Source organism: Sodiomyces alkalinus, assembly GCF_003711515.1.
Source record: "Sodiomyces alkalinus F11 unplaced genomic scaffold SODALscaffold_2, whole genome shotgun sequence".
NCBI classification, from domain to species: Eukaryota; Fungi; Ascomycota; class Sordariomycetes; order Glomerellales; family Plectosphaerellaceae; genus Sodiomyces; species Sodiomyces alkalinus.
In genome coordinates, this window is record NW_021167080.1 from 3,515,776 (window position 1) to 3,543,275 (window position 27,500).

General features: G+C 52.6%; 13 protein-coding genes and 1 non-coding gene across 14 annotated transcripts in view; 4 read left to right on the forward strand and 10 right to left on the reverse strand.

Moving 5' to 3' along the window:
- The window catches only part of SODALDRAFT_106051 (hypothetical protein), an 816-nt gene extending 649 nt beyond the window's left edge, over positions 1-167 (reverse strand). The window contains exon 1 of the mRNA XM_028606493.1: positions 22-167. Within this exon, the coding sequence (XP_028468657.1) occupies positions 22-33 (12 nt within the window). The 5' untranslated portion in view covers positions 34-167. The remainder of the gene's footprint in view (positions 1-21) is intronic.
- A 1,749-nt stretch (positions 168-1,916) lies between these two features.
- SODALDRAFT_330578 (hypothetical protein) lies at positions 1,917-2,644 on the reverse strand. The gene has a single exon (XM_028611240.1). The coding sequence runs from the start codon at positions 2,455-2,457 to the stop codon at positions 2,041-2,043; it is 417 nt and encodes a 138-aa protein (XP_028468658.1). The 5' UTR covers positions 2,458-2,644; the 3' UTR covers positions 1,917-2,040.
- A 1,224-nt stretch (positions 2,645-3,868) lies between these two features.
- On the reverse strand, positions 3,869-4,360 carry SODALDRAFT_106106 (hypothetical protein). Its single transcript, XM_028606494.1, has one exon. The coding sequence runs from the start codon at positions 4,213-4,215 to the stop codon at positions 3,928-3,930; it is 288 nt and encodes a 95-aa protein (XP_028468659.1). The 5' UTR covers positions 4,216-4,360; the 3' UTR covers positions 3,869-3,927.
- SODALDRAFT_338468 (hypothetical protein) lies at positions 4,265-6,468 on the reverse strand (the record flags this gene model as incomplete). The annotated part of the gene is made up of 3 exons (XM_028612783.1): positions 4,265-4,552; positions 4,613-5,152; positions 5,215-6,468. The coding sequence occupies 3 exons, from the start codon at positions 6,466-6,468 to the stop codon at positions 4,265-4,267; spliced, it is 2,082 nt and encodes a 693-aa protein (XP_028468660.1).
- Positions 6,469-8,347: 1,879 nt separating this feature from the next.
- On the reverse strand, positions 8,348-8,439 carry SODALDRAFT_t67. The gene has a single exon. It is a non-coding gene; the product is annotated as a tRNA-Asp (tRNA).
- A 4,622-nt stretch (positions 8,440-13,061) lies between these two features.
- On the forward strand, positions 13,062-13,688 carry SODALDRAFT_106164 (hypothetical protein). The gene has a single exon (XM_028606497.1). The coding sequence runs from the start codon at positions 13,181-13,183 to the stop codon at positions 13,499-13,501; it is 321 nt and encodes a 106-aa protein (XP_028468661.1). The 5' UTR covers positions 13,062-13,180; the 3' UTR covers positions 13,502-13,688.
- SODALDRAFT_106161 (hypothetical protein) lies at positions 13,689-16,144 on the forward strand. Its single transcript, XM_028606495.1, has 2 exons — positions 13,689-14,624; positions 14,762-16,144. Exons 1-2 carry the CDS (start codon positions 13,875-13,877, stop codon positions 15,941-15,943), a joined length of 1,932 nt encoding a protein of 643 aa, XP_028468662.1. The 5' UTR covers positions 13,689-13,874; the 3' UTR covers positions 15,944-16,144.
- SODALDRAFT_106162 (hypothetical protein) lies at positions 16,145-17,027 on the reverse strand. Its single transcript, XM_028606496.1, has one exon. The coding sequence runs from the start codon at positions 16,832-16,834 to the stop codon at positions 16,346-16,348; it is 489 nt and encodes a 162-aa protein (XP_028468663.1). The 5' UTR covers positions 16,835-17,027; the 3' UTR covers positions 16,145-16,345.
- A 755-nt stretch (positions 17,028-17,782) lies between these two features.
- Positions 17,783-18,331, reverse strand: SODALDRAFT_106194 (hypothetical protein). The gene has a single exon (XM_028606498.1). It carries the CDS (start codon positions 18,194-18,196, stop codon positions 17,903-17,905), a length of 294 nt encoding a protein of 97 aa, XP_028468664.1. The 5' UTR covers positions 18,197-18,331; the 3' UTR covers positions 17,783-17,902.
- SODALDRAFT_106200 (hypothetical protein) lies at positions 18,111-18,674 on the reverse strand. Its single transcript, XM_028606499.1, has one exon. It carries the CDS (start codon positions 18,585-18,587, stop codon positions 18,288-18,290), a length of 300 nt encoding a protein of 99 aa, XP_028468665.1. The 5' UTR covers positions 18,588-18,674; the 3' UTR covers positions 18,111-18,287.
- Positions 18,675-19,280: 606 nt separating this feature from the next.
- Positions 19,281-20,466, reverse strand: SODALDRAFT_349008 (alpha/beta-hydrolase). Its single transcript, XM_028613399.1, has 2 exons — positions 20,301-20,466; positions 19,281-20,222 (listed from the first exon to the last, which is right to left on the reverse strand). The coding sequence occupies exons 1-2, from the start codon at positions 20,417-20,419 to the stop codon at positions 19,424-19,426; spliced, it is 918 nt and encodes a 305-aa protein (XP_028468666.1). The 5' UTR covers positions 20,420-20,466; the 3' UTR covers positions 19,281-19,423.
- Positions 20,467-22,943: 2,477 nt separating this feature from the next.
- Positions 22,944-24,784, forward strand: SODALDRAFT_349009 (hypothetical protein). Its single transcript, XM_028613400.1, has 6 exons — positions 22,944-23,184; positions 23,276-23,380; positions 23,471-23,766; positions 23,827-23,916; positions 23,988-24,055; positions 24,128-24,784. Exons 1-6 carry the CDS (start codon positions 23,020-23,022, stop codon positions 24,775-24,777), a joined length of 1,374 nt encoding a protein of 457 aa, XP_028468667.1. The 5' UTR covers positions 22,944-23,019; the 3' UTR covers positions 24,778-24,784.
- A 21-nt stretch (positions 24,785-24,805) lies between these two features.
- Positions 24,806-25,275, forward strand: SODALDRAFT_330587 (hypothetical protein). The gene has a single exon (XM_028611241.1). The coding sequence runs from the start codon at positions 24,939-24,941 to the stop codon at positions 25,116-25,118; it is 180 nt and encodes a 59-aa protein (XP_028468668.1). The 5' UTR covers positions 24,806-24,938; the 3' UTR covers positions 25,119-25,275.
- On the reverse strand, positions 25,259-27,463 carry SODALDRAFT_106227 (hypothetical protein). Its single transcript, XM_028606500.1, has 2 exons — positions 26,702-27,463; positions 25,259-26,619 (listed from the first exon to the last, which is right to left on the reverse strand). The coding sequence occupies exons 1-2, from the start codon at positions 27,270-27,272 to the stop codon at positions 25,385-25,387; spliced, it is 1,806 nt and encodes a 601-aa protein (XP_028468669.1). The 5' UTR covers positions 27,273-27,463; the 3' UTR covers positions 25,259-25,384.
- Between the last annotated feature and the right edge of the window lie 37 nt (positions 27,464-27,500).

Sequence of the window (27,500 nt, forward strand, 5' to 3'; positions counted from 1 at the left end):
GGGGGGGTACACATCGCTTACCGTTTTCAGCATCACTCTCCTTCAATTCGTCGTCCGACTCCCCCTTGGAGTCCTGCATTTCCTCATGCTGGTCGCGGTCCTTGGCCGACCCGGAATCCACGCCGTCCTGAGTCGCGCCCGGCGCGGCAGCGGCAGCCGACGCGTCGGATTTGCGAGGCCGACCGCGAGGCCGGCCGGTGCCCGTCTTCTTCGGCGTCGTCTGGGTCGTGGTGGTGGTGGTTCCCGAGGGATCGACCTTGCGGGGGCGGCCACGCGGGCGGCCGGTCCCTGTGGGCTTCGCGATGGTCTTGGTCACGCCGGCGTCGGTTTTGGGTTTGTTTGTGCTGCCCTTGGGCCGACCGCGTCCGCGTCCAGATGGGGTGGCCGGTTTGACTGGTGTCTTCCTCTCGGATTCGGGCTTGCGTGGCCTGCCTCGACCGCGCTTGATGGGTGCTTCTTCCGTGCTGGGTGCCATGTTTTTCGGGTATTTTGGGGGGGGGGGAGGTGAAGGGGGAAAACCGATGGGCGACACAACGATAAAAAAAAAAAAAGAGGCAGTCTGGAACGGATTTCCTGGAGACGAACGACTAGAAAAGTGCGCAATTCCGATGCGATCGAGAAATGGCGGTAGGAATGCGTAGGTTCGCCTTTGTGATATTCTCTCTTTTTTTGTTGCTTTTTTTTGTTGCTTTTTGGGGGGGTGGCTGATTTTTTCTCTTTTTTTTTTTTTTTTTCCTTTTTAGACCTAGTCTCGTAACATCTGTCGCGTCACTTTGGGAAGGTGACTCCGTACGAAGTACTTTTGGTAGGTGGGCGGGTATCAACGCAACACTTGGACCAGTACCTCTAGATATATTATATGCAGTCCTACTACCCATTCATCTGACATGAGATACTTGAAGCGCCAAGTAACCTTTTTGGCCTTTTTGGGTTCGTTGTTGCTTTATTTAGGATTTATTGTTGCCAAGAACCCATCAAATCATTCATCTGATAGCAGCGGTTTCATCTTGACCAAGCAAGTCGTACTCGTCGTACTGAGTAATTAATAGGTACTCAGAGAGCAACCAACACCGGGATACCGTTATAGGACCAAGTCTCTAATCGTCCAAGTGGAATTTTGGGAGTTTTCCTCCCATGTGTGTCGTTTCGACGTGAATACGGAGACCTGGTAGAGCATCCAACAACGATGTGCAAAATCATAGATGATGGTTATATCCCGGATACGAGATGTTTATCGACTTTGGCCTCCGTGATGAATGGATCGAAGCCTATCCCCGTGGAGGCCAAATCGTCTGCGAGATGTACTGTGATTCAATTCGCACTGCAGGCCAAAAGTCAACGCCAGTGAAGCGAGGGAGCTAGACCAGACGCAAGGTAGCCATGGGGTCCGACGCCGCATTCGGTAGTGTACACATATTCTCTATCGCTGCCGACCTAGGTGTTATACAACCCGCACAATAGTTTTCATATCCCGTATCCTATCCCACCGACCCGTCCCTATCCAGCGACACCGGTAATACCACCGAAAATGTGGGCGCATGTCGACATGTGGCAATGCGTAGTGTATCCATTCATGTCGTACACATGCCCAGTGATGTGTGCGAAAAGGTAGGAAAAGCCCAGCCCCTTGGTTCGTAGTCAATTCGACTCCGCGCTCTAGGCCTTGCTCTTGCCGCTCGCGCCACTCTTGAAGCGCTTAGCAACAGGTCGGTTGATATGGTGTTCGGGGATCCAGCTCTCGTCGTAAGCCTTGCCGGAACCGGTGGCGACCGCATCCGCCTCGACCACGGGGGCTACAACGACCTGCTTGGCCTTCTTTCCGCCCTTGCTGCGCTTGACCTGGGGGAAGAGCGCCTCAAGCCAGGTCTTATAGACGAAGTAAAGGGTGCCGGCGAAGAAGGCGGAGAGGAACAAGTAGAGGAAGATGCTACAGTGGTCTGGTTAGTGACTCGGGTTTCTTTTCTTTTCTTCTCGAATTGGCAACATTGTATGGCTCCCAGCGCCGGACAATTTCCCCAGTGATTCTTTTTGGGGAGGAGCTCACATTTGAGGGTCAAAGATGCTGATCGGGGCCTCAACGATGGCGGCCGTGCCGTCATAAGCCTGCACCTGGAAGACGTCGCCAGCCGAGTTGTAGACGACAGCAACCAACTGGATCCGGACGTCCTGGGGCTGCATGTCTTGCACAAAGGAATAAGGGACGGCCTTCTTCTCGCCCGGCTCCACGGACAGAGCGTAGCGAACTGCCGTGAGGTTGCGGACAATGGCATCAGTACCCAGGGCACCAGCAGGCAGCTCCCCAAGCTTGGACAAGGTGCCAGTCAGGAGGGCAACCTGGATCGGCGTCTCCTCGTGATTCGCGAACTCGACGAGAGCCTTGGTGGGGCGGCCGTTTACGAGCTTTACGCCGAAGATGTCGGCCTCGGGGAAAGTGGTCTCAATGTCCGCGGCCAGCATGGCCGCGTTGACTGGCGTGGTGTCTTGATCGGCCTGTGAAAACAACCACCTGGGTCAGTCGAGGGCTTCTTTTCTAACGATGAATATGCTCTGAAAGTCGTACCGCGCCTTCTTGGGCCATGGCGCCCATGACGGGCAAAGCAAGGAGGCCCAGGAGGACCGGCTTGAGCTGGATCATCATGATGGACAAAGAGCACGGCAAACCGGGAGGAAGAGCTTGTCAAGAGGGTATAAAGAAAGAGACACAGGAATCGACAAGATCCTTCTCAATTGGCTCGCCACTGGAGAACTTCCGTGTGTTGGGAGTGCGGAATGCTTGATAGTACCCTCCCTTATTATGGATGCCTCAAGGGAAAATTAGTGTTGTTGGCTGGACGAGACCTGTGCAATGTGGCCTTTGATGGCGTCCACTCCTTCGAAGTGGGCTGCGCCACATTTGCGGCAGGGTGAACGGGCAATTATGTGGCTTGTAACAACGATGACGTCCCCACTCGCGACCTACAGACTACTTACTCCGGAGGCAACCTCTTCATCGCCAGTATGAACAATTCAAATGGGCGATAAATTACCCTATATCGCATGTGGTATAGGCTACAAATGGTGGTGTTTAGTATCCTCTCTTAGACAATGCAGATATCTCATTTCCAAAGCAGGCCATGGCCCGGTCAATCAATAGGCAGTATACCCACGCTTCCTGCCAGGAGGTCCATCACCAGGACTCTCGGGTGGGAGAAACAACGGCATATCGAAGTCTACTGTGCAGCAGCTTCGCCGATTCGAGTGCAAAGTGTGCATCGGACAGATAACCCGAGGCCAAGTAAGTAACATATCAGGACAGAGGAAGCTCTAAACATCAAAGCGCGATCACAGGTCATAAACATACCATGCATACTAAGTCCACAGAGTTAGTGCTTGGAGTATCACACTTCACACCCTACTCGTCAACGTGCCAGGAATCATTAATAGCATGATAAATGTATCCTCTCCTGTACCAGCGAGCTACCTCATACCATGATCCTAATAACTGCCACCACTTGACCCATGTCAACTTGTCTTGTCACATACATAAGCAAACCAAGGCAGCCTCCGAAAACAAATATTAAAAGGCATACAGTGCCACCCCCTTTTCTCGTCTCGCCATGGCAGCTTACCGCCGCCTTACCCAGGCCTTCGCGGCGCCAGCCACCCTTTTTTTGTCATTCGTGTACTTCGCGGTGCACCAGTCCGCATTCCGTACGCCCCAATACCGTTACCGTCTATACCTCGACGAAGACCGAGCCCCGTAACGCCGGAACTCGCTGGCAAAAAAGTAAACAGCCAGAACCGAAGAAGCGAACTCCAACAAGAAATTAGAAAATAAAAAGAAGAAGAAAAAAACCGCCCCCCCTAAAGCTAGGAAAAAGAAAAGGGAGACGTAGAAAAAGCAGTCGTGTCTCGTGAAGTCGTCCAGTGTTGGTGAGAATGGGATCACTAGACAGGATAATGTGACACATATAGGCAAGGAAGGTCACGGAGCCATGGGTAGGATAGGTTCCCGGTGATAATGGATCTCGACCACGAGATTCGAGGACGAGATGCGCAAGGGAAACCAGCAACCACAGCGGATCCAGCAGAGTGGGTACCGAGGGGGTGGAAAAGTCCGGGGAAAATATGACTGGACTGCCGCATGGGACTAGACGATTTCATGCAGCGGATACCAGTCCAGGGACAAGGCCAGCAGTCGCCCTTGGTTGCGACCACAAGAATGGCCGTGGCCATTTGTTGTCGTCCAGGGAATTATCATAATCGGAATGCGACGGCCTCAGCATCAACAAACGCTGGCAGATTGCTGGACAGCGCTGTAATAGTCGCGGTCCAAGCCGGCCAGGTCAAAGAGGGAGGGACGAGGTCCCGCAGACTGTCGCCGAGGCAAGGTAAAGCCCTTCCGGAGTTCCTCTTGGACATATTCAGCGGCGCGCTTATATCGATTGTCGAGGTATTTGTCCAAGACAGCCGAGTGATGCTTCCGAGGATCGTGACAGCATTCGAGAAGCATCTGGACTAGCGTTCTTAGCTGGGACCATGTATATCCGGAGTAATGAACATGGCCTTGTGACTGCGACGGTTTGTTAGTCTAAAGACGACATTAGAGTCGAGGGAAAATTGAGATGCTTACCCAATCGCCTTTCCTCATGATCAGGCGGGACAGGCAGTGCGCGCCAGCTGCCAAGTAGCTGGGAGGACTGGCCACGAAGCGTTCGTCCATGATAGTGACCTCGAGAAAGTATTTGGCCAAGGTGCGGGTCTCCAAGTCATAGTCGTCCGCCTTGCTGATACGTCGAAGAAAGCTCATGGGGCCAGGCCAGCCGAGTTCGAAGTTGAGCATACTAAGCATAAATCGCTCGGCCTTTAGTATCTCCTCGACAGCGTATGTGCCATCCACCATGAACACGACCTCTTCGAGTGAAGGGCAGTTGATCTCTTCGTATTTGGAAGCGATCAGAAGAGCGGTAGCGCCGACCAGTTGAAGTTTGCCGATAGACACAGTCTTGTACGAGAGGAAACGGTCGATGTAGTTGACCGTCAGGTACAGCGTCTCAGGCAAGAGACTAAACCGGCTGTGGACTTGGATAAGCCAGTCCATCAAGACCGATCGCATGGACCACTGGATCTCAGCTTGGTTATCCATGTAATGGGGGTCAGGGAGCATCTTCATCTGTTGCCAGATATTAGTACGTCATCTTAGCATAGTACTGGTTTGGGGCCATGAACACTCACCTCTAGCTCGCGCAAGTACCCGAAGATATCGTCCCCGTACTCAGCCACCATGGACACGTCCCAAGCCTCGTCCTCAACATCCTCAATGGTCTGGTGACCTTCAACGTATGCTCGGGCGGCATCGAGTTCCTTTTGGACGTTGTCGGTTACTCTGGGAGCTAGGATCGTGGTAACACCCCCAGTAGTCAACTCCCCGCGGGATCGATACGAGTGAGCCGTTGAGTACCCTTGGTCGTCACACAGGTCCTCCTCTTCCTCCAACTCATCCCAGCACTCCTCATATGACGTTGCCGCAACCCCGGTTGACTGCTCGGGGAAGGATGCGGCGAGCTTCGGCTGGGTAAGATCGCCCGGGACAGACATGGGCGCAGAGGATATCCCAGGAGGACCTTCCTTATTTTGCCCGGTTTGCTCAACTGCGTCCGCGTTGCGGTTTTCGGGTTTGTGGTTTTCGGTGATAGGAGCTTGGCACTGTTCGTCAAGGAAATCTTCCAGAGCGTCTTCATACGCAGCTTCCGTCACGTCGTCAAAGTGCTTGTCGTCCTCCTGCTCGCGCGATTCGGCGGTCTGGCTAATTACCAATCGGCTTTGGGTACGCCGCAGGTCACGGGCCAGGGACTGCTTAAGTTGTGGCTGAGACTTGTGCTGACGAGGTTGAAGAGTGGAAGGAGCAATAAGATCAATGATGCTCTTGCGGTTTTCATCCGAGGCGGAAGGCTGAATCAGGTGATCGCGATCGCGAGCTCTGATCTGAGACATGCTTTCCTCGATATCCTCCTCGCTAAGTAGCGTACAGGAGGTCGGATAAGAGGAGTTCGTCACGAGAGGGAGAGGGGCCAGTGACGTGCGCGCAGGTAGAGATTCGGCAGTGTTGGGTCGGGAGGAGGACTTGGTGCGAGACCTGTCATCTGCAAAGTACTTTGACCCTGCCTGTTCATCATTACGAACAGCAAGTTTGTTCTGAGCAGGAGCGGGATGTTGTTTCTTGCTCGTGGGAGGCAGAGCATTGCGCTGGGCAGGCTTCGCAAACCCATACGAAGGGTCTGGAATGTTTTCCTTGTGAGAGACATCGTATACTTTGCCCTTGCTCAAGGCCACGCCGCCCTGGCCCGGCGCCAATTTTTTTACCACGTTGCTCACGTCTCCAAAAGCGGTTCGCTTCGCCGTAACTTGGAGACCGGTGGTTCGGGAGGCGGCCAGGAGGTGACCTGTTGACTTGTGCCGGTGATGCAAATCGTTCTTTGAGTGCGGCATGTTCTCGTTACCGCCGACGGGGAAGGCGCCGCGGGGTCTCTGAGGCTGCGTGGAGAATGAAATAGATTAGTCGGGAGCGAAAGGATTTTCAAGAATCACAAAAGCAATTGATAGATGTTTCGGCGAATTGTACGGTGAGATGTTTGTGAAGAGAGTAAGAGGGAGTAGAAAACCAAGGAATAGGAAATTAGATATCAATTTACTAAAAAGAAAAGAAAAAAAAGGCCACATACCCTGGCGTCCATGACTATTGTAATTTAACCTTAAAATATTTTGAGCTGCTCCGATGTTGGTGGATAGATACTCGGGCACGACGGAGGTAGTAAGGTATTGTTGGTCTGACGAAGAATGTATTCGGTGTTGGTATGTTCAGTGACAATTATGGCTTCCAAACCCATATAAGGTAAGGTAACCAACAGTCACCTCGTGAGTTGCGGCAATGTCATCCACGGGCCGTGACTCGGACCCTTGACTGCAAGGAGAACTTGTTCCCCTAGGAGATGTCGTCCGAGAAGACGGCGATCAGCAGGCGAACCGATGTTCTTGTTTAGAGATTGACACCGAAAGAGGAGAAGATGGAAAGTAAGAGAAAGGGCCGTCTGAGTTGCGAGGCCTAGGAACTGCTTGAGCAGATGGATATGGTATTTTGTCGAGGAAAGGGGAAGTAAGCACTTGGGCTATTTTGGCTCGCGGCCTTTGCTCCCTGCTCGCGTTAGGTCGATGGCAGTCAGTGAAATTTGAGTAAGAAGGAAGAGGAAAGGAAGAAGAAAAGATGAGAAGAGAATTTCCACGAGTGCCCCCTCCCTTTCGTAGGAATGTGTTCGAGTTGCGGCGTTCGTGGCTTTTGAAGGCGTGGGAAGGCTTCTGATAACAGAGGGCTTCTCGATTTTGTTTATTTACTGGTACCCGCACCTACTACGGAGTACATAATTAGCGGTTTCCCCTTGAGTCCTGGCAGGGGCGCGTCAACAGGAACGGACGGACCAGTCGCGCGACCGCATACTTTGACCCGACAGGGATTGGTCTGTGCTGTGGATCTCGTACCCGTTGTCCGGGGCAATCTCATGTGTGTTATGTCAGGTACCTAACTCATGATTACAAGCCGTCATTTAAGTTGCGATAACCTTTCCTTGCTACCTTCTCATGTCATCATACGAAGGACTGTATATACGACGAAGTAATTACTTCGTATTCACTCCCAACCAAGACCATCGACTGAACGATTTGTCATGCGACATAACGGGTTAGGTTATTCAAAACAGCCGAGTTTGACCTATCCTTCTCCGGTATATCGCATAGTACCAAACGATCCACTCCTTTCGAAGGGCCTGACAGTACGGATATATTACCATTAAGGTAAGGTAGTTTTGCGAATTGATCTACCTTCACCAATAAATAGGCAGTAGCAAGAGAAGAGCCTTTATGCCGGGCAGCGATACCCGGAGGTCCTCAATCGAATATCGCACCGTGTATTGAATTCTGTCAGACCCTAAATTATCCTCACACTTCTCCATCCGCCTACTAGGATAGGTGGTGTAGTTAGGTTGGTTGTACTTCGGAAGAAAATGTATATCAGCCCGCCGCCTACTCATTCATTACTTTTACCCCCCGTAGCTACTACGATCAATTGCAGGTCTGATCAAGGAGACGATACATTCCTGGGCAAGTGTGAGCCAGGAGAGGCACAAAAGCAAGTGAATGTAACAGAACACCATCGAAGAAGGATAGAAAACACGAAGCGAACATGGAGAGAGACGGAGCAAGAAAATAAGGTCGAAGCAAAAAAAGACGAGATGAAACAAGATGAAAGAAATACTATCTATCATCCATGCAAAGGCACTATGAACGACAAGGAAAAGCAAAAGATGAAAAAAAGTAACTCTCCGACGGGGAATTGAACCCCGGTCTCCAGCGATCTGTAAGGAAGGATTCCTTGACAAGCTGGCATACTAGCCACTATACGATCGGAGATGGATACTCCGATTCTCGGATGAATTTCGGCACTAGATTTTGTAATTATATACCAATGCTCGGTTTAGCCTCACAGTAGAGACAGGCAAGCGAGCATCGGCTCGCCTGAAGTCGCCAAGTTAGGCGCGTTGAATCCAGACACGTAATATATGTTGGGACCATCTACTTGAGAATGCCGTCTGAGGACCCAGGACATGCGCCCGTAGCGCCTGCCGTGCGCATGATCTAACGGATCTCTTGTTTTCGTACTGGGTGACTTTGGGTTGCACCTAAAGGTCAGTCATGAAGTGGGTCGGTCCCGAGCCACACTAGGACCAAAACGGAAGTCAGTTTATATGTCGCGTCATCCGAAAACACATTCAGATGCTTGCAAGGATCGCAAACCAGAAATGTTACTGAATAGGAATAATTCCGGGTTTATAAATGTTGTTCTATATATAAGGGGATAATGGCTGCCTTTTTGAAGGATAAAAAAGTCGTTATTGTTGGATATTTAGGCGCCTTTTTGTCTGATCTGAATGTGTCATTGAACCGTGCTGGTGTCTCGGGGCTACGGATGCGAAGCTAACGCGAAAACACGTGACTAGTTTCCCATCAAAAACTGGTTCCACTTCCGTCATCTGCCGGAGCACAAGTACCTTAGCCATTTCAGCTACATCGTTAGGGAACGCCATGCGCCATGTTTCCGCCACTTGAATTGAAGTCGCTTGTGTTGGGGAAGAAGAAATTCTTCGGGGGCCGTCAGGTAATTACACGTGCTGTACACACCGCCTGACGATCGTGTGGCCATGAGGCGCGGTAAGAATCAGGATCCCGGCACAACTGGCCCGTCAAATAGTCCCGCCACACTTCTTTGAAGCAACTAGCACGGTAGTCCTGTTTGTTTTGATAGCCACACCTAGTTGGTGGCATTGGCAGGCATGGTTGCATCCGTATGGCCTTCCCCTCCCGCTCTCACCTATCTGAGTGCATAGCATCAATCGAATTGCGAGTGCTCTCCCATCTCTTTAACAGGTGTTCCGCGACGTGAGTTGTGTGTCAGCCCATCTCCTCAGGTATGTATTGTCTGCAGGAACGACATGTGCCCACTTCACTTCCATCTTCGTTTCGAGTTGGTACCATGCTGCAACGTCTGTTGGGTCACCTGGATGAGAAAGAAGAGCTAGTTGAGGGGGCGATTGTCCGCCTCTTAACCTCGTCCAACTCGCCCCAGGAATTGACGAGGCCTGAAATATGAAGGTAAGATTGTCGCTGGTCTTTTTATCAGACGTCACATAGTGAAATTGAGCTGGTTGGCAAGCCTACCTAGGGCATGGGTGGCCCCTTAACCGACACTGTCTTGCACTGGGTACTTTGCGGACCCTGACACCAAACCGTCCGCCGTTCGTTCGGTCGCAGAAAAAGAGTGGAGAACCTAACTGGTCAAGTTGGGTACCCAGGCCTCACTTCAATTCGAAAATATCGCTCGCGAGATCACAGAGGACGATAGTAATAGGGCATAGGTTCTGAACTTGGTCAATAATGAACAAAGTATGGTATTTCTGGTGTAGATATGTCTGTTTCCAGTCTCCATCGGAATTAATGGCGCAGAAATTCACATGAGACTTGAATGCGCAGTGCGGTGTAGTCGAGCGCCGATCATCCCGGGCCATATAGATAGGTATTACTACTAGTAATTGGTAGCACAAGCTGAATTCATCGTGCGCAAAGTGCGGGTTGCTACGGATTGAAACGCAAAGGAACTCTGGCCGGGCGGCAAAGCGATGCGAATGCGATGCGCCGACCCAAGCCTTTGATGTGGGAACGCCACGTCGCAAAACGAGTCTGCGCAACATTGCGCTTGGTGTGTCGAGATGCCAAGACGACCATTGCCACTCGTGCGCTTTCCAGACTGGGACAGACTTCCAAAGGCACTTTCGGGGTCGCTGAGAGTTATTTTTCTCGATCGCACAGAAAGTATGTTCTTCTTTCTTCTCCTCACCCTACGTGTGTTGAATAACATTTTGTTCCACCAGTGCGCATATAGCCGACATACTATGATCAGCGCATCCAGCTGTTCGCGGCATCCGACAAAGGGAAGCGGCGCGATTTAGCGGCTGACGCCAGGGCCGTTCTCAAGAGCAATATTCCGCTTGCGACATAAATAGGAAAGAAACTTTTCTGTTCCCTTGCCGTTTTATGCGAAGTGAAACAACTGGCACAGCACTTAATAGACCACAATCGCATTGCGAACAAGCTTATGGGGGAGTAAAGGTGTCGCAGCCGCCACCTTTGTCGAAACCAGGCCGCGCGCTAAATTAACAACTCGCCCCTATCGATCTTGAAACAGATAGCTGGCTGGTAAATACTCAGTTGATCAGATAGTCGCGGATTTTGTGCTGTACAGGCGGCCCGTCAGTAACCATCATATGGAAACTCGCCATAGCCAGCCAATACAACGCAAGTTCCCGGGAGAAGGGAAGTTCAAGATGATCGCTTCCATGGGAAGCAAGCTCGGACAAGACCGGCAAGTCTGAACACCTCCCAAAGATCCCTCGCGGAAGCGCTTTTTTTTTTGGACTACTATCTGGAAAGAGAATACTCGTGCCGACTAGGGCATTCCTTGACCGATAAGCCATTATATGTCCCCCCAGCCCGAGTCTATTCGAGACGCTTTGCGCAGACGCCCTTCGTTATTAGGAGCTGAGGGAAGGGTCATCGGAGATAAGACCTGGGCGTCAGATCACTTTTGTCAATTCACTCCTGCACTCGGGTCTTCGGCATCCGCTGGGCCTAGGAGTATTCTGTCGAGATTGGCTGATTAGTCCGTCCCGATATGGTACGAATCAGAGAAACAACCGTCGCTATTCATACAAAATTAAAATACCAAGGGAGAGGATGCCCAAATTGGACGAGATCATTGCTTTCAGGGGCATGTAACTACTAAAGCCGTGGTAATAAAGGGTGTCTGAATGAAGGACCTTCGTCCTACGAGAAGCGAACCATGATAACCAAGTACTTGTTCAGACACCATCGTTATCGGAACTATCGGCGTAAGTACCCTAAAGTCACTTAAAGAGGATGTCTAGAGAAATGGTTCGCTGGCCTCGGACAGAAACTGATACAGTAGTATTCTGCGAGCGGTGTTCTGCCGCCTTGGCTAGGGGAGACTGGTAGGGGAGGTCGGCGCGGGCAAAGAAGACGAGCCAAACGAGGGTAATGGGCGGAGAGCTAGTCGCACGATGACTACCTTATTAGTGTTCCGTCACCCTGTGACCATCAAGTGTGGACGGGGGTGCGATAGACGAAAAGCCGCCGATAGTACTCCGTACTCAGTGCGGACACAGCTGACATGGATGTCATGGCAAAAGGCCGCATCTAGGGTCACGTCTAAGTATGATGACTGGCTGGATGGCTAGGGCAGGACTGGTGCTCAAAAAGTCACAGATTGTTTATTAGCCACTTGGTTTGTTTTTATGGTGGGTTAATACTGGATGGTCTGGTCTGGTCCGCATGCCGCCTTTGTATTAGAATCCCCTGCTGAATTCCCCACGAGTCGAGCGCATTTGGACGTTTTCGTGAGCATCTGTGTGACATTCGACTTCGGCTGAGAGAGGTAACACGTACATACGCCCATGCCCATTGCGAACCTTTCCCGAGGTTGGCCAGTTGACTCCTTGTACGGCGCATAAGGTAGGTAGGATAAGGAGAGATCAAACTCATGTCAATAAGAAATGAATCATGTCGATACGTTAGATCTGGCTGGCGTATCCAAATCTCCCGCGAGAATCCACATATCCCAACCGTTCCCTGTCTAATTATGACTTGGCTGGAAACGAATGCCCTTGAATGTGTAATTATATATATCATGAAATGTAGGCAAACGAGCGAGTAAGGTCGTATCTATGGGGAGCAGGGACCCATTGGCGGGTTGAGCTCTCGGACGGAATGATGAAGATTCTCTGATAGGCTTGGGGCCAAGGAACGTGAAGAGAGTTGTGCTAAGGCAGTTTCCCTTGCCAGACCTAGTACGTAAGTTGCAACTTGAGCTACCTTACCTTATGTATTTGCGATCCTACCTGCGCACATCATCGCACACGAAGGGATCGAACATAATCAAGAAAAAAACGGGGTACGAGGTACATTCCGAGACCACCCCCCCAATTCAAGGCAGGGAAGGTTGTTGCAAACAAGCATATCCGAATCCCCCGTTTCATCTACATGAGGTTCATCACAGCAGCCAGTGGTCAGAAGATAGCTATTCGTATTTTACAACTTGGGCCTTGGGTCTTGAGACCACGACCAGCGACCAGCGCATCGCATTGGGAGGGGAAGGGGGAAGAAGAAGTAGTTCATTTGTTGTGTTGTGCGACTAGTCCAACCAGGAAAGTCACCTGCCCACTTTTCATCCCGTCCCCCAAGACCTCGCACTGTGCTGCCAGTCCCGACAAGGGCTGCTATTGGACTTGCCAGTCCCTGTTCACCGCTGTCGGACAGCGCATGTCAGGCACTGCCACTGTCGGTTTGGACTGCCAGAGAGCACCTGCGACAGTGTATGACTGCGCTAGAGAGTGCTGAAAGCCCGCTGGAGTCTGGAACTCGGACTGGAAGCGCAGACCGCAGTACCGTAGACAAAATCGAACCTCGCCAGACTCCTCTTTTTTCCCTCCTCAAGCACACACCCTTCGACTTCGTAACCTCAAAACCAACCTTTGGAGTTCCGTGGTTTCCTGCTGGTGAGTTCCCCCTTTGCCCATGGTGCATGCGATCAAAGATACTGCCCCTTTTCATCCCCCTCCATCCTATTTCTCCAGTCACCATACCCGGGACGCTTCTCTCCTTAACGGGAGGACGTTCAGGCCCTACGTCCGTTCCCGAACACTGGCGGGTGACGACTGATTCCTTCCCCCTTCTCCTCCCAACAGCCATCCCAGCCATCCCAGCCATCTCGCTTTGTCATTTAGTCCAATTTTACCATCCAGCGACTAATTATGCACTTCTCGACAAGATAGACTTGAAAAAAAAAGGACGAAATCCATATATCCCTTTCCCTTCCTCCCCCTGCCGGATCGGGTCGCCTTAGGCCACTTCATTTACCTGGCGCTGACCGCCAACGACCACCCACGGCCGTCTCCGACATCCTTCAACACTTGAAAGATACATTGTCTGCGAAGTCAGTCGTTTTGGACTGCAGACTGGGGTCTACCAACATCGAGGTGCTGCCCCAGCTTCTCAGAAAAGGGATCGGCTCTTGAACGTTCTTTACCCCCCGGTGTCGGGTCCTCGATTCCGGCCACCACCGTCCCCTGTCGACTACCTTGCCTTACTTTCACGCCGCATCACTCTCCCCTCCCCTCCTCCCGACAGAAATCGGCCATTAGGTTCCCTCCTAGTGCCGTCATTTTATTTCCAATACTTTCCAATACCGCACTGTCACATACCCAAGTTTGGTGAAAATGGCTTGTGCTTCGCCTAACGGTGCTGCGCAGGGTGACATGGCCGCCCCCTCCGCCGCTACCAATGCCTCGCCCCGACAAGCAATCATTCCCAAAAAAGTCACATTTGAGCTTCTCTTCACTGAATCCCAGGCGCGCGGGCGGCTACCCATGCGAGTTCACATTTACCCCCATGATACCACCGATTCCATTGTCACTACGGTCAAGAATTTCTATGGTCTATATCCAGGCGCAAATGGCGGCTTGGGCGTGAGCTTTGAAGACCAAGACGGGACAACCCTCATCGCGCGCTACGAGAACTTTCGCCATGATATGACCGTCTATGTACGGGTCACTGAAGAGCCGCCGGCTACCGTGACCCCCTTCATCGCACCCCCATACAAGTCCAGTGTCTCTGGTGCCCCATATAACGAGTCGGACTCTACTTTCCCGCGCCAACCCACAACAACACACTTGGGTCGGGATCTTTCGAGGTCTCCCCGTCGCCGCAGCCCGTCACCGAACGGCACCCGTGGTCGCCGCAGTGCGTCTGCGAATACAAACCCCAATGCTTCCAAGAAAAGCCGCTCTCGGTCGGTCAAGGAGTCGGCCGCCGACATCTACAGCGAAACTATGAACGGCTATAGCAGCGGCGATGGCGCCCCGAGTTCCAGCTCTGGCAGAGCCAAAGAACATATTGGGAACACAGATATCAGTGTCGAAAACATTGTCGAAGGAGGCCGCCGAAAGCGGGCCAAGTTTGAGAGCTCGGTATGTTGTCGCACAGTCGACTCCCCCTTCATCTCGTTTTACACATAGCTGCCTCGGTTTCTTCCATTTCTTTTTCTTTATTTTCTTCCAGCGTGAAAATGGTCTGACTTATTTTTTTTCTCTTTCTTTGCCCACAGGAACTTCCACTGTTTGCTCCGCCCCAAATGCCTGCGGCCACCTCGAATCCCTCCATCTCCCCTGCTCGTCGGGTCGAACACAATCGTCCCTCTCTACCTTTTGTACAACCGAGACATAACACTTTTGCCCACGTACCGCCTCTGCACTCCCCTCAGCAGCAGGGAACAGTGGCTGGGCACACTGCGCAGTTCGCGACCCCGGCGCCAGATACCCGCCGCGCTCGTGGAAGCATTGGATACCCTGAACACAACAATGGCATTCTCCCAACGCCAGACCCCACTGTCGGGAGCTGCATGTCAGAGGAAGACAAAGATGTCGCCATTCAGCTGATGCGGCTGGGCGAGATGTCTAATATATCTCACGGTAGAACGTCTGCTTCTACCTTGGACGATACTTTCAGTGGTCATGCAGACATCGCCTCGTCTACCGGAGCCACTAGTGATGGTGAGAGTGACAGCGAGGAGGAGCCTCTCCCTGAGTCCCGGCGCCAGAAGCTAGATGCTGCCGGCGCCATGCGCAAGATCTATCAGACTACAGACAGTCACTTCCAGCCCGCCGCCAATGGTGGCCACGCTCATGGCGACGTCGTCGCCGACTTCGAGGACGGCATGGATGTCTCGACAACTGAAGATGCCAAAGCCAGAGCCCCGAAAACAAAGACTCCTCTTCCCGACGGGCCGAGGCATAGAGCATCATCAACCGGAACCAAGACCAGTAGTAAGTCGAACAAGGGTCCAAAGGCCCCACGTGCTGGTCCCAATGGCAAGATGAAGAAAGCCGCCTCTATTCCTGCCATGAGCAATGGCCCGATGTCGCCTACATCGCTGCCCCCCTCTCGCAAGCCCTCCAATGCCTCGGCCGTCGCGCTCCCGCCTGGAATCGGCGAGGAAGACCAGGTTGACCTATCCGCCAAACCCCGGTGCCAACGTTGCCGCAAGAGCAAGAAGGGATGTGACAGGCAACGCCCTTGCGGCCGCTGCCGCGACGCCGGCCTGAGTGCCGACCAGTGCATCAGCGAGGACGAAGGAAACGGACGCAAAGGTCGTTACGGACGTCACATGGGCGTTCCCATCAAGAAAGAGGAGATCCTGAAAGATCACCACCCCTCGCTGCTCCCGGCTGCCCCCATATCGACGGCGCCTACTACCGCGGCCGACAAGAATAAGAAGCGCAAGCGGTAGATTCGGCGGTAAATCGACGAAGCTCCTCTCTCTCTTGCTCTTTTGCAAGGAGCAAAAAACTGAGACACTAGCACATTTTCGGGAGTCGAATTCTTTTTTCGTTTTTTTTTGTTTTTGTTACGGCTCTGGCGTGCGGGAAGGACGTAATGGGGATAGCCCGGCCTGGCGCGGCCACTTACACTCCCTACCGGCGTTCCGGAAGGCAGCGGTAATCGATCATGACGGGTTAAACATATTTTCTGTTTGCTTCACAACTTTTCTTTACTTCCTGTTTTTGTCGTCTTCTTTTTATGATTTCCTTTAGGTTCCCTTTTCATTTTTCTCTTTCCCTTCTGAGTACCGGTCGGTATCTGTCATGAGGTCGGCAACCACCATGGTTCGGCCAGGCCATCTTCATTGCGGCTATGCAGGAAGACCAATGAGTGAAGCAGAATCTTCAGAGGGGTGGTGGTGGGTTACTCGAAAGTCAACAGATTCCGCCGCACCTCTTGGGGCGGCGGCGACGGAGCAACATTGTGGAGCGACATGGCCCAGCCATGCATGCGGGGGAAAGGGGAGGGAAATGACTTCTGGGCCGATTGCAATTGTGCGCGATGAAGACGTGAAAAAGGGGAGAAGAGGGGGAGCGGTCAAATATCTGAAGGGGCCAAATTGTCTACGGTCTTGAGGTCTTGTTTTTGCGTGTTCGATGGGGGTTTTGTCTTCTTTTTTCTTTTTCTTGGACTGGGGTCGGGGCTCGGGAGAGGACGGAGGGGAGATTTGGGCTTGGCTTTTTGTCGGTTTCTCACTCCTCGATTTGCTCCGGTTCAGTGTGTGTTCGGTTTGCCTCTCCTTTGATTTTGCGCGACGGCAGAAGCGACTCCGCAAGGAGGATCTTCGTGTTGCGCGCATGAAGCCTGTGGCGCAAGCATACAGATGCGCCTCATCATATCTATTTACAATACGATAGCTTTATGAATGCAGTTTATTTCTTCCTACGGATTTATGTGACTGTACCGGTTATGCTAATTACAGTATCGGTAAGGATCGCTGAAGGAATTGCTTAATTTCTACTTCGAAGGCAGAGGGAGAATGTCCAAGACGTCCCGTTTTTTTGTCTCGTCGGAGGCTGTGTGGCACGATGCGAGACATTTCGGAGTGGCTCGCACTCACATCCTACAACACCAGACCCAGTGCGACGAACCGTGCGTGCTTCGGCGCGGGGTGGCTGTTACAGACATTACGTCATTCGGAACCCCGCGCCAGCGCTCAGGATAAATGCTGTCGCATTGTGGAAGGACGATAGACAAAAGGAAGTCAGTCCGCATTCGAACTGATTCCAGTTTGGTGTAAGGAAATGAACGGCTATATTAGTTGCCTAGGCGCCTTTTTTTTTTTTGGTTGTTCTCCTATGACACCACGGATGGGAGCGAACGTGGTCGGGCCTCGGGTTTTGTTCAAGGAAGCGGTCAAGCTGAGGCAATGGTCCAGACCTTACTTATCGATAAGATAAGTGGAAACAACCTGGAAGGTGGAGAACCACCCATGAAAATCGCTATCCTTATCCGCGCCGACCCACCCTCCCGTTCCGATCGGAGGGTCAAGTGGGGCCTCTTAACCCGAGATGGTCCCGCTTTTCGGTGCACGGCTCACAGTAGTGGGGAGGTTAAGATGGAGAGGCCGAGGTATATGTCAGTTTCTCTCCTCTGTCTTCTTTCAGTTGAAGAGAATAAACGATGAAACTTTGGGAGTTTGTGGATTGGATGAAGTTAGAATTTTCTGATTTCAAGTGTTGTGGAGACGCGAGCATTGACCTGAGTCATGGCCCTTTGCTGCATGGGTGACCATAAAGGTATCTATCCAAGGGGTAACAGCTATCAGTGTTATCAGTATTTCGTCCCCTTACCTCGTGGCCTCCCGTCGATCGCGATCCAAAGATCAATCCTTCCTGCGTGGGAGCTACATTTCTATGGTCAATAATCAGTCATCTTCAGTGTTTGTACTCCAGGGAGAGTCCGCAGTGGCTGGCGCATTGTGCTCTTCATGATATCCTACGTACCCGAAGCAGCATTTGGATAACCAATGAAGAGGAAAAGCAAGCAGCAGGGTATAAAAAACTGATGCGGGAATGAAGGACTTTTGGTAAAATGCCCCGCGGTCCAAGAATGAGAAGAATCCGCTTAACACGATTAATGTTCTTTTTTTATTTGTTATTTTATTTTGTTTGTTATTTATTTTATCTATTATTATTATTATTTTGCTCTCGACGTACATTTCGTTCTTAGGAATCTACAGAGTACGGATAGGCATTCAGCCCCAGGTTCATGCTACTCGCTTCTTCCGCTCACCCCCATATTGCCGATGCTTAGGACATACCTACATACCCGACATCCCCTGATTCATTCCCCACCCCTATGTCTGAGCATCGAAAGTCATTTCCACGAATTCCATTCGCTGGTAGTCTATATCGTAAGTAACGAATCCTTGTAGCTGATAGTCTTCTCACATGGGGTCTTTGCGGCGAAGAAGCTCGGCAAACTGCGTCAGGAAGTGCAAAACAAAACCACAAGCAGGCTCCAATTACACGTGATAAGTATGACGCACGAGGAAGTGGTGGATGAGCATGGCATGCACAACTGTGCCCAGAAATACGAAGTATAGGCATGGGCGATGACAGGGAGGTCCCGTAAGGGTATGCGCGGAGCCAGAAACAGGAGAAGGTCTAGAGCGCGGTTTGTATCTAGCGAATCACGGCTTCCCGAGGGCCTGGTAGCGTGGCTCAAAGTAATCCCAAGCGTCCAGCGTGACGCCGGATAAACCTGTTCTCGCGGGGATATTGCGGCACCGTACGGCATCTATCATCTCCCTTACAAGGGAGCTCTTCGATTGCCGTCGACGCAGGTGATATAGTTTAAATCAATCAGGTTCTCGCCTTCGGTATCTGCATCGTTGGGCCGTCAGGCCGATGCCAGATTGTCTACTGGTATTCCAGGATTCTTCGTCGCGATTTCCGCACGACATACTGACCAGACCTCCTGTTCCCAGTGGCCCCTCGCAGGCGCGGCCATGAATACACGGAATATCTCTACGGATATATTTGGCATGCTGAAGTGAACAAGGAGTTGGCTCAATTTAACATCGAAGCCCACCAACACTGTCGCGAGCAATCGGGTAGGGTTAGCGAGCCGGACGGAAAACAAGAAAGACGGGCGGTTCGACATGATGGTCACGGAGGTTAACGTCGCGACGTTGGCGGGACCATCGGCAGCGACCAGAGCCGTCATCGACGGGCCAGGCGGGTGCACAGGTTTGGGCCAGAAAGGCGATAGCAGTGAGAAGTAGCCCGGGCCGGGTTTAGCTTGGCTTGTAGAAAAGGCCGGATTGTAAACATTCAATGAGGCGTGGGCTACTCCAGCACGGTGGCCGTCTGAGAGACGAATGGCATGGGTCGTGAGACTTGAGGATATATTCCTACCTCTACATATACTAAGCTCAGCCGAGTTATGAGAAGACCGGGGGCTTAAGATTATGAAGGGCGGCCTCTACGAGCTGGGCGACCTGTGTGCCGTCTTTCCAGATAAAATCGTGATCACCTGTCAAAGTCTTGACCACTTCGACCGGGACCCCGTCTCCCCTAAGCTTGTTGGCCATGCGGTCGATCTCGGGTTCATCAACCAAGGTATCCTCGCTGGACCGGGCGAGGACGGCACGGCGCGAAGAGCCGAGCCTCTCGTTAAAGTTTCCGGAATAGCAGGTCGGCATTGACGCATTCCAGCCGGCCTCGTCTTCACCAAATGCGGCGGTGATGAAGGAGGTGTAGTTCCGTGCATGCCTCTCGTTGAAGTCGCGTAGTTCGTAGATGCCAGAGACGCCGATGAAGACGGCCGGAAGTAACGGCGCGGCGCTGTCCCGTTCCGCCTCGGCGGCTCTTGGACCGAGGGCGGCGGATCCCATGAGGAGCTGGTAGGCCAATGTGGCGCCCGCGGAGTGGCCCACGAGCACGTAGCGATCCGCGATGGAAGGGAACCGCCGCTGCAGAAAAGTCAGGGCGGCGCGGACATCGAGGAGGTGATCCGGGTGACGAGCGTTGCGTAATTTGGTGGGGGGGACGGATGACGGGTCTTGAGGGAACTGCGGGTGCGGCGAGAGTCGGTAGTCGATGCTGGCGAAGCCGGCGATGCGGGAAGGGCGATCTACTCCCTTGGCAACAGCGGGAGCGGAACGGAGCATTGCTCTGATAGAAGGGGTGAATGCCGTGAGAAGCTGCTGGGGGTCTCGCCAAGCTCCGCCGTGGATGAATCTGTGGGATCAGGGGGGGTTGAGGGATCAGCGATGAGATTGGAACCGAGGTTGAACCCGGGGACGATTGAGAGCTTACATTATCCAATGTCCTTCATCATCATGCTGGTGTCCCTCTGGGAATTCCCAGACTCCAACCCTTTGCAGCTCATGTTCACCGTAGTGGTGTTCGGAGTATATGAGTGCTTCGTCTGCCATGGCGAACGAGGACAAGTCGACGATGACGAAAAGCAGAGGGAAATGACTATGGGGGTGGTGATGGTGAATGAGGGGATCGTCAGAGTATCCCGTACCGTTGTACTCCATACCTAAGGTACCTACCTTATTAGCAAGTTCGCAACCTCCACACTAAATATACAGGTACGTTGTACCTACCGCTCTGCGGAGTACAGTCAGTGTCCAAAAGGACCGAAGCGCTCTGTATGGTTGATTGTGTCGAAACACTTCGGTCCTTTTGTCGGGCCACTGTACCTAGGTTGGTGGGTGTGAAGATTCAAAAGTGACTAGGTACACCAAAAGGGAAATCCCTACTAGTGTAGGTACTTTTGGTAGTTATATAAGGTAGTGGTCTGTACCCAGCTATCGCGATAGTGGGGAGAACGCTCTCCCCAAAAATATCCGCTCTCCCTTCAAATACAGCTTCCAGTATCGTGCTTAGCAGCTGATTCTTGAAAAATCGCCTTATATCGTCGTCCGAAGTCCACACGGCCCTTCACTGTAAAAGTGCGGATACATTCGATATTCAAGAAGCCAAATTTATATAGGTACTTTGGACTCGAAATCCGGTGTCAGATCCGATTGATTCCCGTTTGCTATCTGGCCCGGCTGTTTATACGGATGGTTGCACGGATAGGTACTCAATCGTAGTAAGGTACTCGCGGTTGCATCCCCATCTCGGTATGGAGCCTAGCAGTCAGTGTACGAGATACTTGCGGATATTCGTAGTGTAAGGTAGTCATACTTTGGTTTCCAAGCATTGTGTGTCAATCTCAAGTATGTTGCACCTAAGGTAATTATCTTGTTGATCTCCGTACCATGTACTCAGAAGGCAGACTCTTAACTGCTCTGTACCTTAGGTACCTGGTAGGTAGTACGTTGTACGCGTAGGTCGCCCAAGGTAGGTAGCATTAAGCCAAACCCACTCAAAACAGGACTAACTAAGATATCCACCTGCATTAGCGTAGCTCACCTTTAGTTCGGTCTGGAACTCCTCCCTGACATTCTCACACTGGTAAGGGTCCTGTGGTACCATGGTACCGACCACCTTCCATTCTTTCTCCAAGCCATCCGTCATTCGGTACAACAATGGGCCCCAAAACATACAAAGCACGGATACGCATACAAGTTATTGTTCTTATTCCCAGCGCTTCATCCAACACGGACACAGACCATGGCAAAAGGCCTAAACGTCGCTCAGAGAAGAAACTTTCGAGATGGCCAAATTTACTTCATTTTGCGTAACTTGTTTGGTATAGAAAAAGAAAATGGTCGAATCAGGGTGAAACCGAGCGGATTTCGATACTTTCCGCGTTACTTACCAGGCTACCAGTCTCTCCTAAAAGTATCGGTATCCCTCTTGCCTCACCAGTGCGGCTAGTTTATTGGTCAATGTTTCGATGCAGGCATCATCCCGCCGGCCATCCTCTTGCACTGGCGGCGTCTTTCATGTGCTTCATACCTTACTTGCGAAGTTATACGAATGCATGAACTATTACTCCGTACACAATTTGCACAAGGTAGCTTCCTAAGCTTGTTTTCTCTCCAACGTACTTACTGTACGTTGTATGTACGTCCAAATATTACCCGGCTTCCATCAATTTCGTTTCGGTGTTGGTTGTTCGGCCCTGTCGGGGATAGGAATAATACGACTCTGCCTGACTGCACCTTTCAATGGGCAGATTTGACCGAACGGAACATACTGTAAGAAAGGGAAGTCCAAGCCGTCTCCCCGCGAACCCCCGGTCGATGCAGAACAATCCCTGTCTCTTTGCCCTACAACGTACAACATACAACGACAACGTACGCTGGACGCAACCCTCTGCATCTGCATCATCTTACGAAGTACAGCGTACATACATACGCGACGAATCCCAATTGATCCTTCGACAGCGGATAAAATATGTCGCATATGTTGCGTACCAGCTGGACGGGTCAGGGGTTCCTCCAAAGCCCTGCAACCCTGCTAGAGCTTTTCTACGTAAAACCCCACCGGCCCCCTTTGCTCCCCTCAGACCTCGTTGTGGCTGTTATCATCGCTCCTTGGCGTTACCCTACTGAGAGCCGTTCTTCTGGGCCGTGGGTCTAGTCTTGAGTGGTCTTCGGTATGTTCTTCCGACTGGCCACATTGGTTCTTTCGGTGTGATGCCTTTTTCTTTCTTTCCCCCCTTGCCCTGTTGCATGAGGTGAATGGAATGGCGTCGATGGCGTGCAGAACACGGACCCGGCCGGTTCATCCTACCCAAAAGGCAAAGGCGCACGCAGTTGATGATTTACACTGCAACTGCAATGCGGACAGGTAGCACGGAGTACGGAGTACGGATAGTTAGGGTAGCGTTTAATCTACCTGATGTAGCATCAAGGCTTTCCCAGCCCCTTGTCACCACTGCCCTACCTACCTACTTCGTGTTGTCGGTTTCTTCCCTTCTCTCCCCTTCCCCCGGTGCCTCATCGCTCGTGTCTTTTTTTTTTCTTCTTCTTTTTTTTCTTCTCCTGCTTTCCACTCCCAAGTGATGCTCGCACTCCCATTACTCCCCGTCGCCGTCGTGTAACCAGGATCGTCGCATGGCTCTGACTGACTGATGGACGCTGAAGTGGATTTGACCGAGTACAATGGCGATGCTCTCGTCGTCACCGCTGGCCTCTTCCTGGCCCTCAGCTGGGCATCTGTCGTGCTGAGAACCTATGTTCGCGTTTTCCTGACCAAGGCATATCAGGCAGATGACTGGCTCATGCTGATATCTCAGGTCAGTTCCCAACCGCTGTCCCTTGACAAAGACCAGTCACCGCCCTATCTGTTTCCCAGGCCGCGTCGAGTCCGCTTACACTCCGCTGCAGGTCATTTTCACGCTTTCTTGTTCCTTCATTCTCGCCGGTATCCAAAATGGCCTCGGCATGCACAACAAGGCTCTCGACCAGGACCGCGAGATCACTGCCTTGATGGTAGGCCCAACCTCCCTTTCCAGTCCCCCCCCCCCATCCCCACAGCCAAGCTATATATGGCACATCACTGACAACGAGTAACTCTTACAGTACCAAGCCCTCGCGACTGCGACTTACGTCCTGAACATGATGTTCATTAAACTCAGCATTGGTGTCTTCCTGTTGCGATTGGCCCCTTCCAAGGTCTATGTTTGGACAATCTACATCAGTCTCGCCATCGTCTGCCTCTGGACCGTCGTCCTTTTCTTCTGGAATTTATTTCAGTGCAGTCCGGTTGAGGCCCAGTGGGATTATACAATTTCTGATGGCCGCTGCGTCAGCCCCGAAGAGGTCGTCGCAGCCGCATACTCCCTCTCTGTCATGACCATTCTCAGCGACTGGCTATAGTACGGGATCCCCCCCCCCCTTTCCCTGATCAGCACCATTGTCTGACCCCGAAAACACAGTGCCCTGATCCCCATACCCATAATTTGGAAAGTCAAAATGACAACGATGGCCAAGATCTCCGTCGTCGTGCTCTTAGGCCTGGGTATCTTGTGAGTTTGTTTCTTCTTCGACCTTCCTCCCCTTAGCCAATCAATGACTGACCCCTGCTCCGGTTCGACAGTGCCAGCATCGCCACTCTGATCCGCCTCAAATTCCTCTCCGACTTGGCCGACATAGATGATATTCTCTGTTTGTCTTTTCCGTGTTTGCAAGCAAAATCTACACCCGCGTCCCTAATACTGACCACTCCCCCCTTCTCAGTTACCGGAACCGACGCCATGGTCTGGACCCTCGTCGAGCCGGGCGTCGCCATAATCGCCGCAAGCCTCGTCACCGTCCGCCCCCTCCTCAGACTGCTCCGTCTCCAAGGCTTCACCTCGACCGGCCGAACGCCGTACGTGCACGGATCGGGTTGGTCCGGCGTCCAAAGCTCCGCCGCCCGCAGACACGAACACAAACCGGGCTTCCACTCCGCCATCACAGCAACCACGAGTAAATCAACCCACAACAGAACCGCGCCTCTACCGCCATTACACCGCCCGCACGGCGACGGGGACGGCGACGGCAAGACGGCGCCGCAGTGGATATCTCCCCTCGCCATGTCGCCGTTCAACCCGCCGCCGCCGAACGATCGTTACGGGCACCCTCCTCCCCCATTTGGTGAATTTCACCAACCCGCCCACATAGGGCTTGCTCTTTCCAGCGACCCGGGAAGCGGCTTGTCTGCCCCGAGGGCCAGGAACTTGGTCAAGAGCGAGATGTACGTCATTGAAGGGGCGCGCGTTGGCGATGGTTCGGAGGAATATCCGTTACCTTCACCCCGGACGTCCTCGATTGAGTTGGAAGGGATGGAGGCGCAGAGTCAGGACAGTGGCCGTGTAGGACTGGGTGTAGGTTCGAGGAGGTGGTGACGACGGCAGCTCTGGGCCTTTTTTTTTTTTTTTTTTTTTTTTTTTAATCCCGTCTTTCCTACTGCTTTGTGGTTTCATGGCCGGTCTTCTATTTACATTCGGAGTTAACGGGGGTATATATATCATATATTCGGTTCGGACACGGCAGCGTGGGCTGAACAATGGGGCATAGAACGCCAGTCTTGGGCGAAGCGGCCATGCAAAAGAACAGGAAAAGGGAAAGGAAAAGGGAAAGGAAAAGGGAAAGGAAAAGGAAAGGGGGCAAAGGAAAAGGAAAGGGGGCAAAGGAAAAGCTCTCTTGTGCCTGGATTTTGCTGGGACGAGAAACGGACACGTCCTGATGTCTTCCACACATGATGTATGGATTAGCCGACTTCTCCTTCTTCTAGGGCGTCTCTGTGAGATGCTGCTATGGAATAGAGAAGGAAACACGAAGCCATGGTGCAATAAACATGCTGAGGCATGATCTCGTGAGGGTATCATTCTCATCCTTTTTTTCCCAGGCCTTTTGGAACGAAACGTCAATGTTGACCCTCCCTCTGTTCATCTGGCGGGGCTTCGTACTTATAATCTACAATCAACGGGCCAGACCATAGCAAGAAGGCTCTCATTGTGCCTCCTCATCGACTACAAGGTCTTCGGGGTCAATGATCCAAGGCTCCTCTTCGCCCCAGATCGGTGCTACCACGAAGCGGCCCATGATTTTGCCCATGCCGTAAGCCTCGCCGCCATACTCGCCCTGCCGCCGCTCCTCATTCCACTCGTCCATGTCCATAATGACGGCCGTCGTGAGGAAGTTGACTCCCGTCGATGGCCCCAGGGACATCTTCATCCCGCCCCAGTCCAGTTCGACCGCGCCAGACTGGCGCACGTTGAGCTTGCCTATCACGCCGCCATTGGGGATGTCCTCCGCCATGTCCAGGATGGTTGTTTTGGGCTTTTGGCCCGAGCGGAGATCAGGCTTGACGTCTTCTTCCGTCTTGACGAGGACCTCGTTCCCAATTCCACCGTTCGCGGACTGGTCTAGCATGGTCGCGTCTTCCGACCCGGCCTGCGCATCGGGAGTCGCGGCCTGAGGCTTCAGGGGAGGCATGATCGGTGGGAACTGGAAAAGATAGAGCCGCCCATCCTTGTTTGCTGGCCTGCCATCATCTAAGGGTCCTAGTTCGCTCAGCAATAGCCTCTTGCTGGCCATTGCTACTTCTTCCTCCGGATCCGCGGCTGGCTTCATCCTCAGGCTGAGCTCGGTCGTCGTCCCTGCAATGGCGGGGGATACTGCTTTCTTCGAGTAGTCGACTTGGACTTCGACTTCAGGCTGCTTGGCTTTGCTGTGGGCATCAAAGTCGACAGCCTCCATCTGCAAACCGCCTTCTATGCCTGGCTCGGTCTTGACGCGAACCACGTCCTTCGGCGCAGCATGCCAGACACCGCCATCGTCAGCCGTGGCAGGCATGGGTCCCGTCTTCACGTCGCCCTCTACCCACAGATCTTCCTTGCCCTGGGCTTGTTCTTTCGCTTCGAGTTCGGCCGTGGTGGTCAGCTCTTTCTTCTCTTCTTTCCGGTCCACTCGGAGGATCCCCAGAGGCCAATGCGTTTCGGGGTCTGCTTCGATGATGGCAGCGGTCGCCTCGTCTTCGGAATCAATCTCGTGGTCGGGGGGAACACCTGCGAACCTGTCCGCGTTGATACGTGCCTCCCCACGATAATGAGACGTGGACCCGAAGTCCGGTTTCCCTTCGGATTTGACTCCGTAGCCGGAACCGCCGGAACCGGATCCAGAACCAGAACCCCCGCCGCCGATACTGCCAAAACCACCTCTACCACCGGATCGACTTGCGGCGCCTATAGAAAAACCATGTGTTAGTGGGCCGAGGATCGAAGGCGACGTTGACTTTGTGAGGGTTAGTTATAACTCCGCACGTACCTTCGCGGAACTGGGAGAACGGCCCGCTGGTGACGTTCTGCCGATTCATCCCGCCTCTTCCCATTGCATCGCCTCGACTTCTTCGGCTGCGGCCCCTGGACCGCGCTTGCAGGCGCGCCTCCTCCTTAATCCTCGCCTGCTCTTTGCTATATTCCTGCTGTGCGAGGATATCTCGTGACGCTTCGTCTCTCCGGATATTCTTGGGCCTGAAGCGACCAACACCGGGGCCCCTGCTTGGCTTCGGGACCAGGGTACCCCTTGTACTCGACGTGGTGGGTTGTTGCGACGTGCTTGGAGTTGTAGTTCTGGGGTTCTGGGCCTCGGAAGGAGGAGGAGGAGCAATGGAAGCAGTGGGAGCTGGACGTGGCTGGGCCATTGTAGGTGCTGATGTCGGTGTCGGCATGCGATCGAGATCGGGAGAGTTGGTGGCGGTCGTACTCGAGCTGATAGTGCCTTCTTCAACGGCAGAAGCACCTCCCCTGCCCCCCCTGCCCCGACCACGACCGCGCCCGCGACCGCGACCACGAGCCCTGCCCGTGGCCCTGCCTGGGGCGGTGTCCTCAGACACCATGGTTGAAGATGCGTGCGCTCACACGTCAACAAGCGTATCCTGTTAGCATAAGTTCGTGAGGCACATGCAATGCAATTCTAGAATTACTGGAAGAGAAGATGCCAAGGGAAACTAAAGAGGAAAAAGTGCGAAATCTTTGTGTGTATAAGCAGCAATGGGAGCTCTAGTAAACAAGAGGGAGTGGGTGAGAGGTAATAATTCTGTTGTGAAGAAATACGAATAGAAAGT

What these genes read in the sequence shown, in the direction of transcription:
- SODALDRAFT_106161 (XM_028606495.1), top strand. Translation starts at nt 13,875, where the DNA reads ATGGCTTGTGCTTCGCCTAACGGTGCTGCGCAGGGTGACATGGCCGCC. An exon ending in GGGCCAAGTTTGAGAGCTCG is followed by an intron (nt 14,625 to 14,761) that starts GTATGTTGTCGC and finishes CTTTGCCCACAG; the next exon opens with GAACTTCCACTGTTTGCTCC.
- SODALDRAFT_106162 (XM_028606496.1), bottom strand. Translation starts at nt 16,834, where the DNA reads ATGCGCGCAACACGAAGATCCTCCTTGCGGAGTCGCTTCTGCCGTCGC.
- SODALDRAFT_106164 (XM_028606497.1), top strand. Translation starts at nt 13,181, where the DNA reads ATGCGATCAAAGATACTGCCCCTTTTCATCCCCCTCCATCCTATTTCT.
- SODALDRAFT_330578 (XM_028611240.1), bottom strand. Translation starts at nt 2,457, where the DNA reads ATGCTGGCCGCGGACATTGAGACCACTTTCCCCGAGGCCGACATCTTC.
- SODALDRAFT_106200 (XM_028606499.1), bottom strand. Translation starts at nt 18,587, where the DNA reads ATGCCTATACTTCGTATTTCTGGGCACAGTTGTGCATGCCATGCTCAT.
- SODALDRAFT_349009 (XM_028613400.1), top strand. Translation starts at nt 23,020, where the DNA reads ATGGACGCTGAAGTGGATTTGACCGAGTACAATGGCGATGCTCTCGTC. An exon ending in GGCTCATGCTGATATCTCAG is followed by an intron (nt 23,185 to 23,275) that starts GTCAGTTCCCAA and finishes ACTCCGCTGCAG; the next exon opens with GTCATTTTCACGCTTTCTTG. An exon ending in GCGAGATCACTGCCTTGATG is followed by an intron (nt 23,381 to 23,470) that starts GTAGGCCCAACC and finishes TAACTCTTACAG; the next exon opens with TACCAAGCCCTCGCGACTGC.
- SODALDRAFT_349008 (XM_028613399.1), bottom strand. Translation starts at nt 20,419, where the DNA reads ATGGCAGACGAAGCACTCATATACTCCGAACACCACTACGGTGAACAT. An exon ending in GATGAAGGACATTGGATAAT is followed by an intron (nt 20,223 to 20,300) that starts GTAAGCTCTCAA and finishes CTGATCCCACAG; the next exon opens with ATTCATCCACGGCGGAGCTT.
- SODALDRAFT_330587 (XM_028611241.1), top strand. Translation starts at nt 24,939, where the DNA reads ATGGGGCATAGAACGCCAGTCTTGGGCGAAGCGGCCATGCAAAAGAAC.
- SODALDRAFT_106194 (XM_028606498.1), bottom strand. Translation starts at nt 18,196, where the DNA reads ATGTACGTCGAGAGCAAAATAATAATAATAATAGATAAAATAAATAAC.
- SODALDRAFT_106106 (XM_028606494.1), bottom strand. Translation starts at nt 4,215, where the DNA reads ATGGCCACGGCCATTCTTGTGGTCGCAACCAAGGGCGACTGCTGGCCT.
- SODALDRAFT_106227 (XM_028606500.1), bottom strand. Translation starts at nt 27,272, where the DNA reads ATGGTGTCTGAGGACACCGCCCCAGGCAGGGCCACGGGCAGGGCTCGT. An exon ending in GTTCTCCCAGTTCCGCGAAG is followed by an intron (nt 26,620 to 26,701) that starts GTACGTGCGGAG and finishes GTTTTTCTATAG; the next exon opens with GCGCCGCAAGTCGATCCGGT.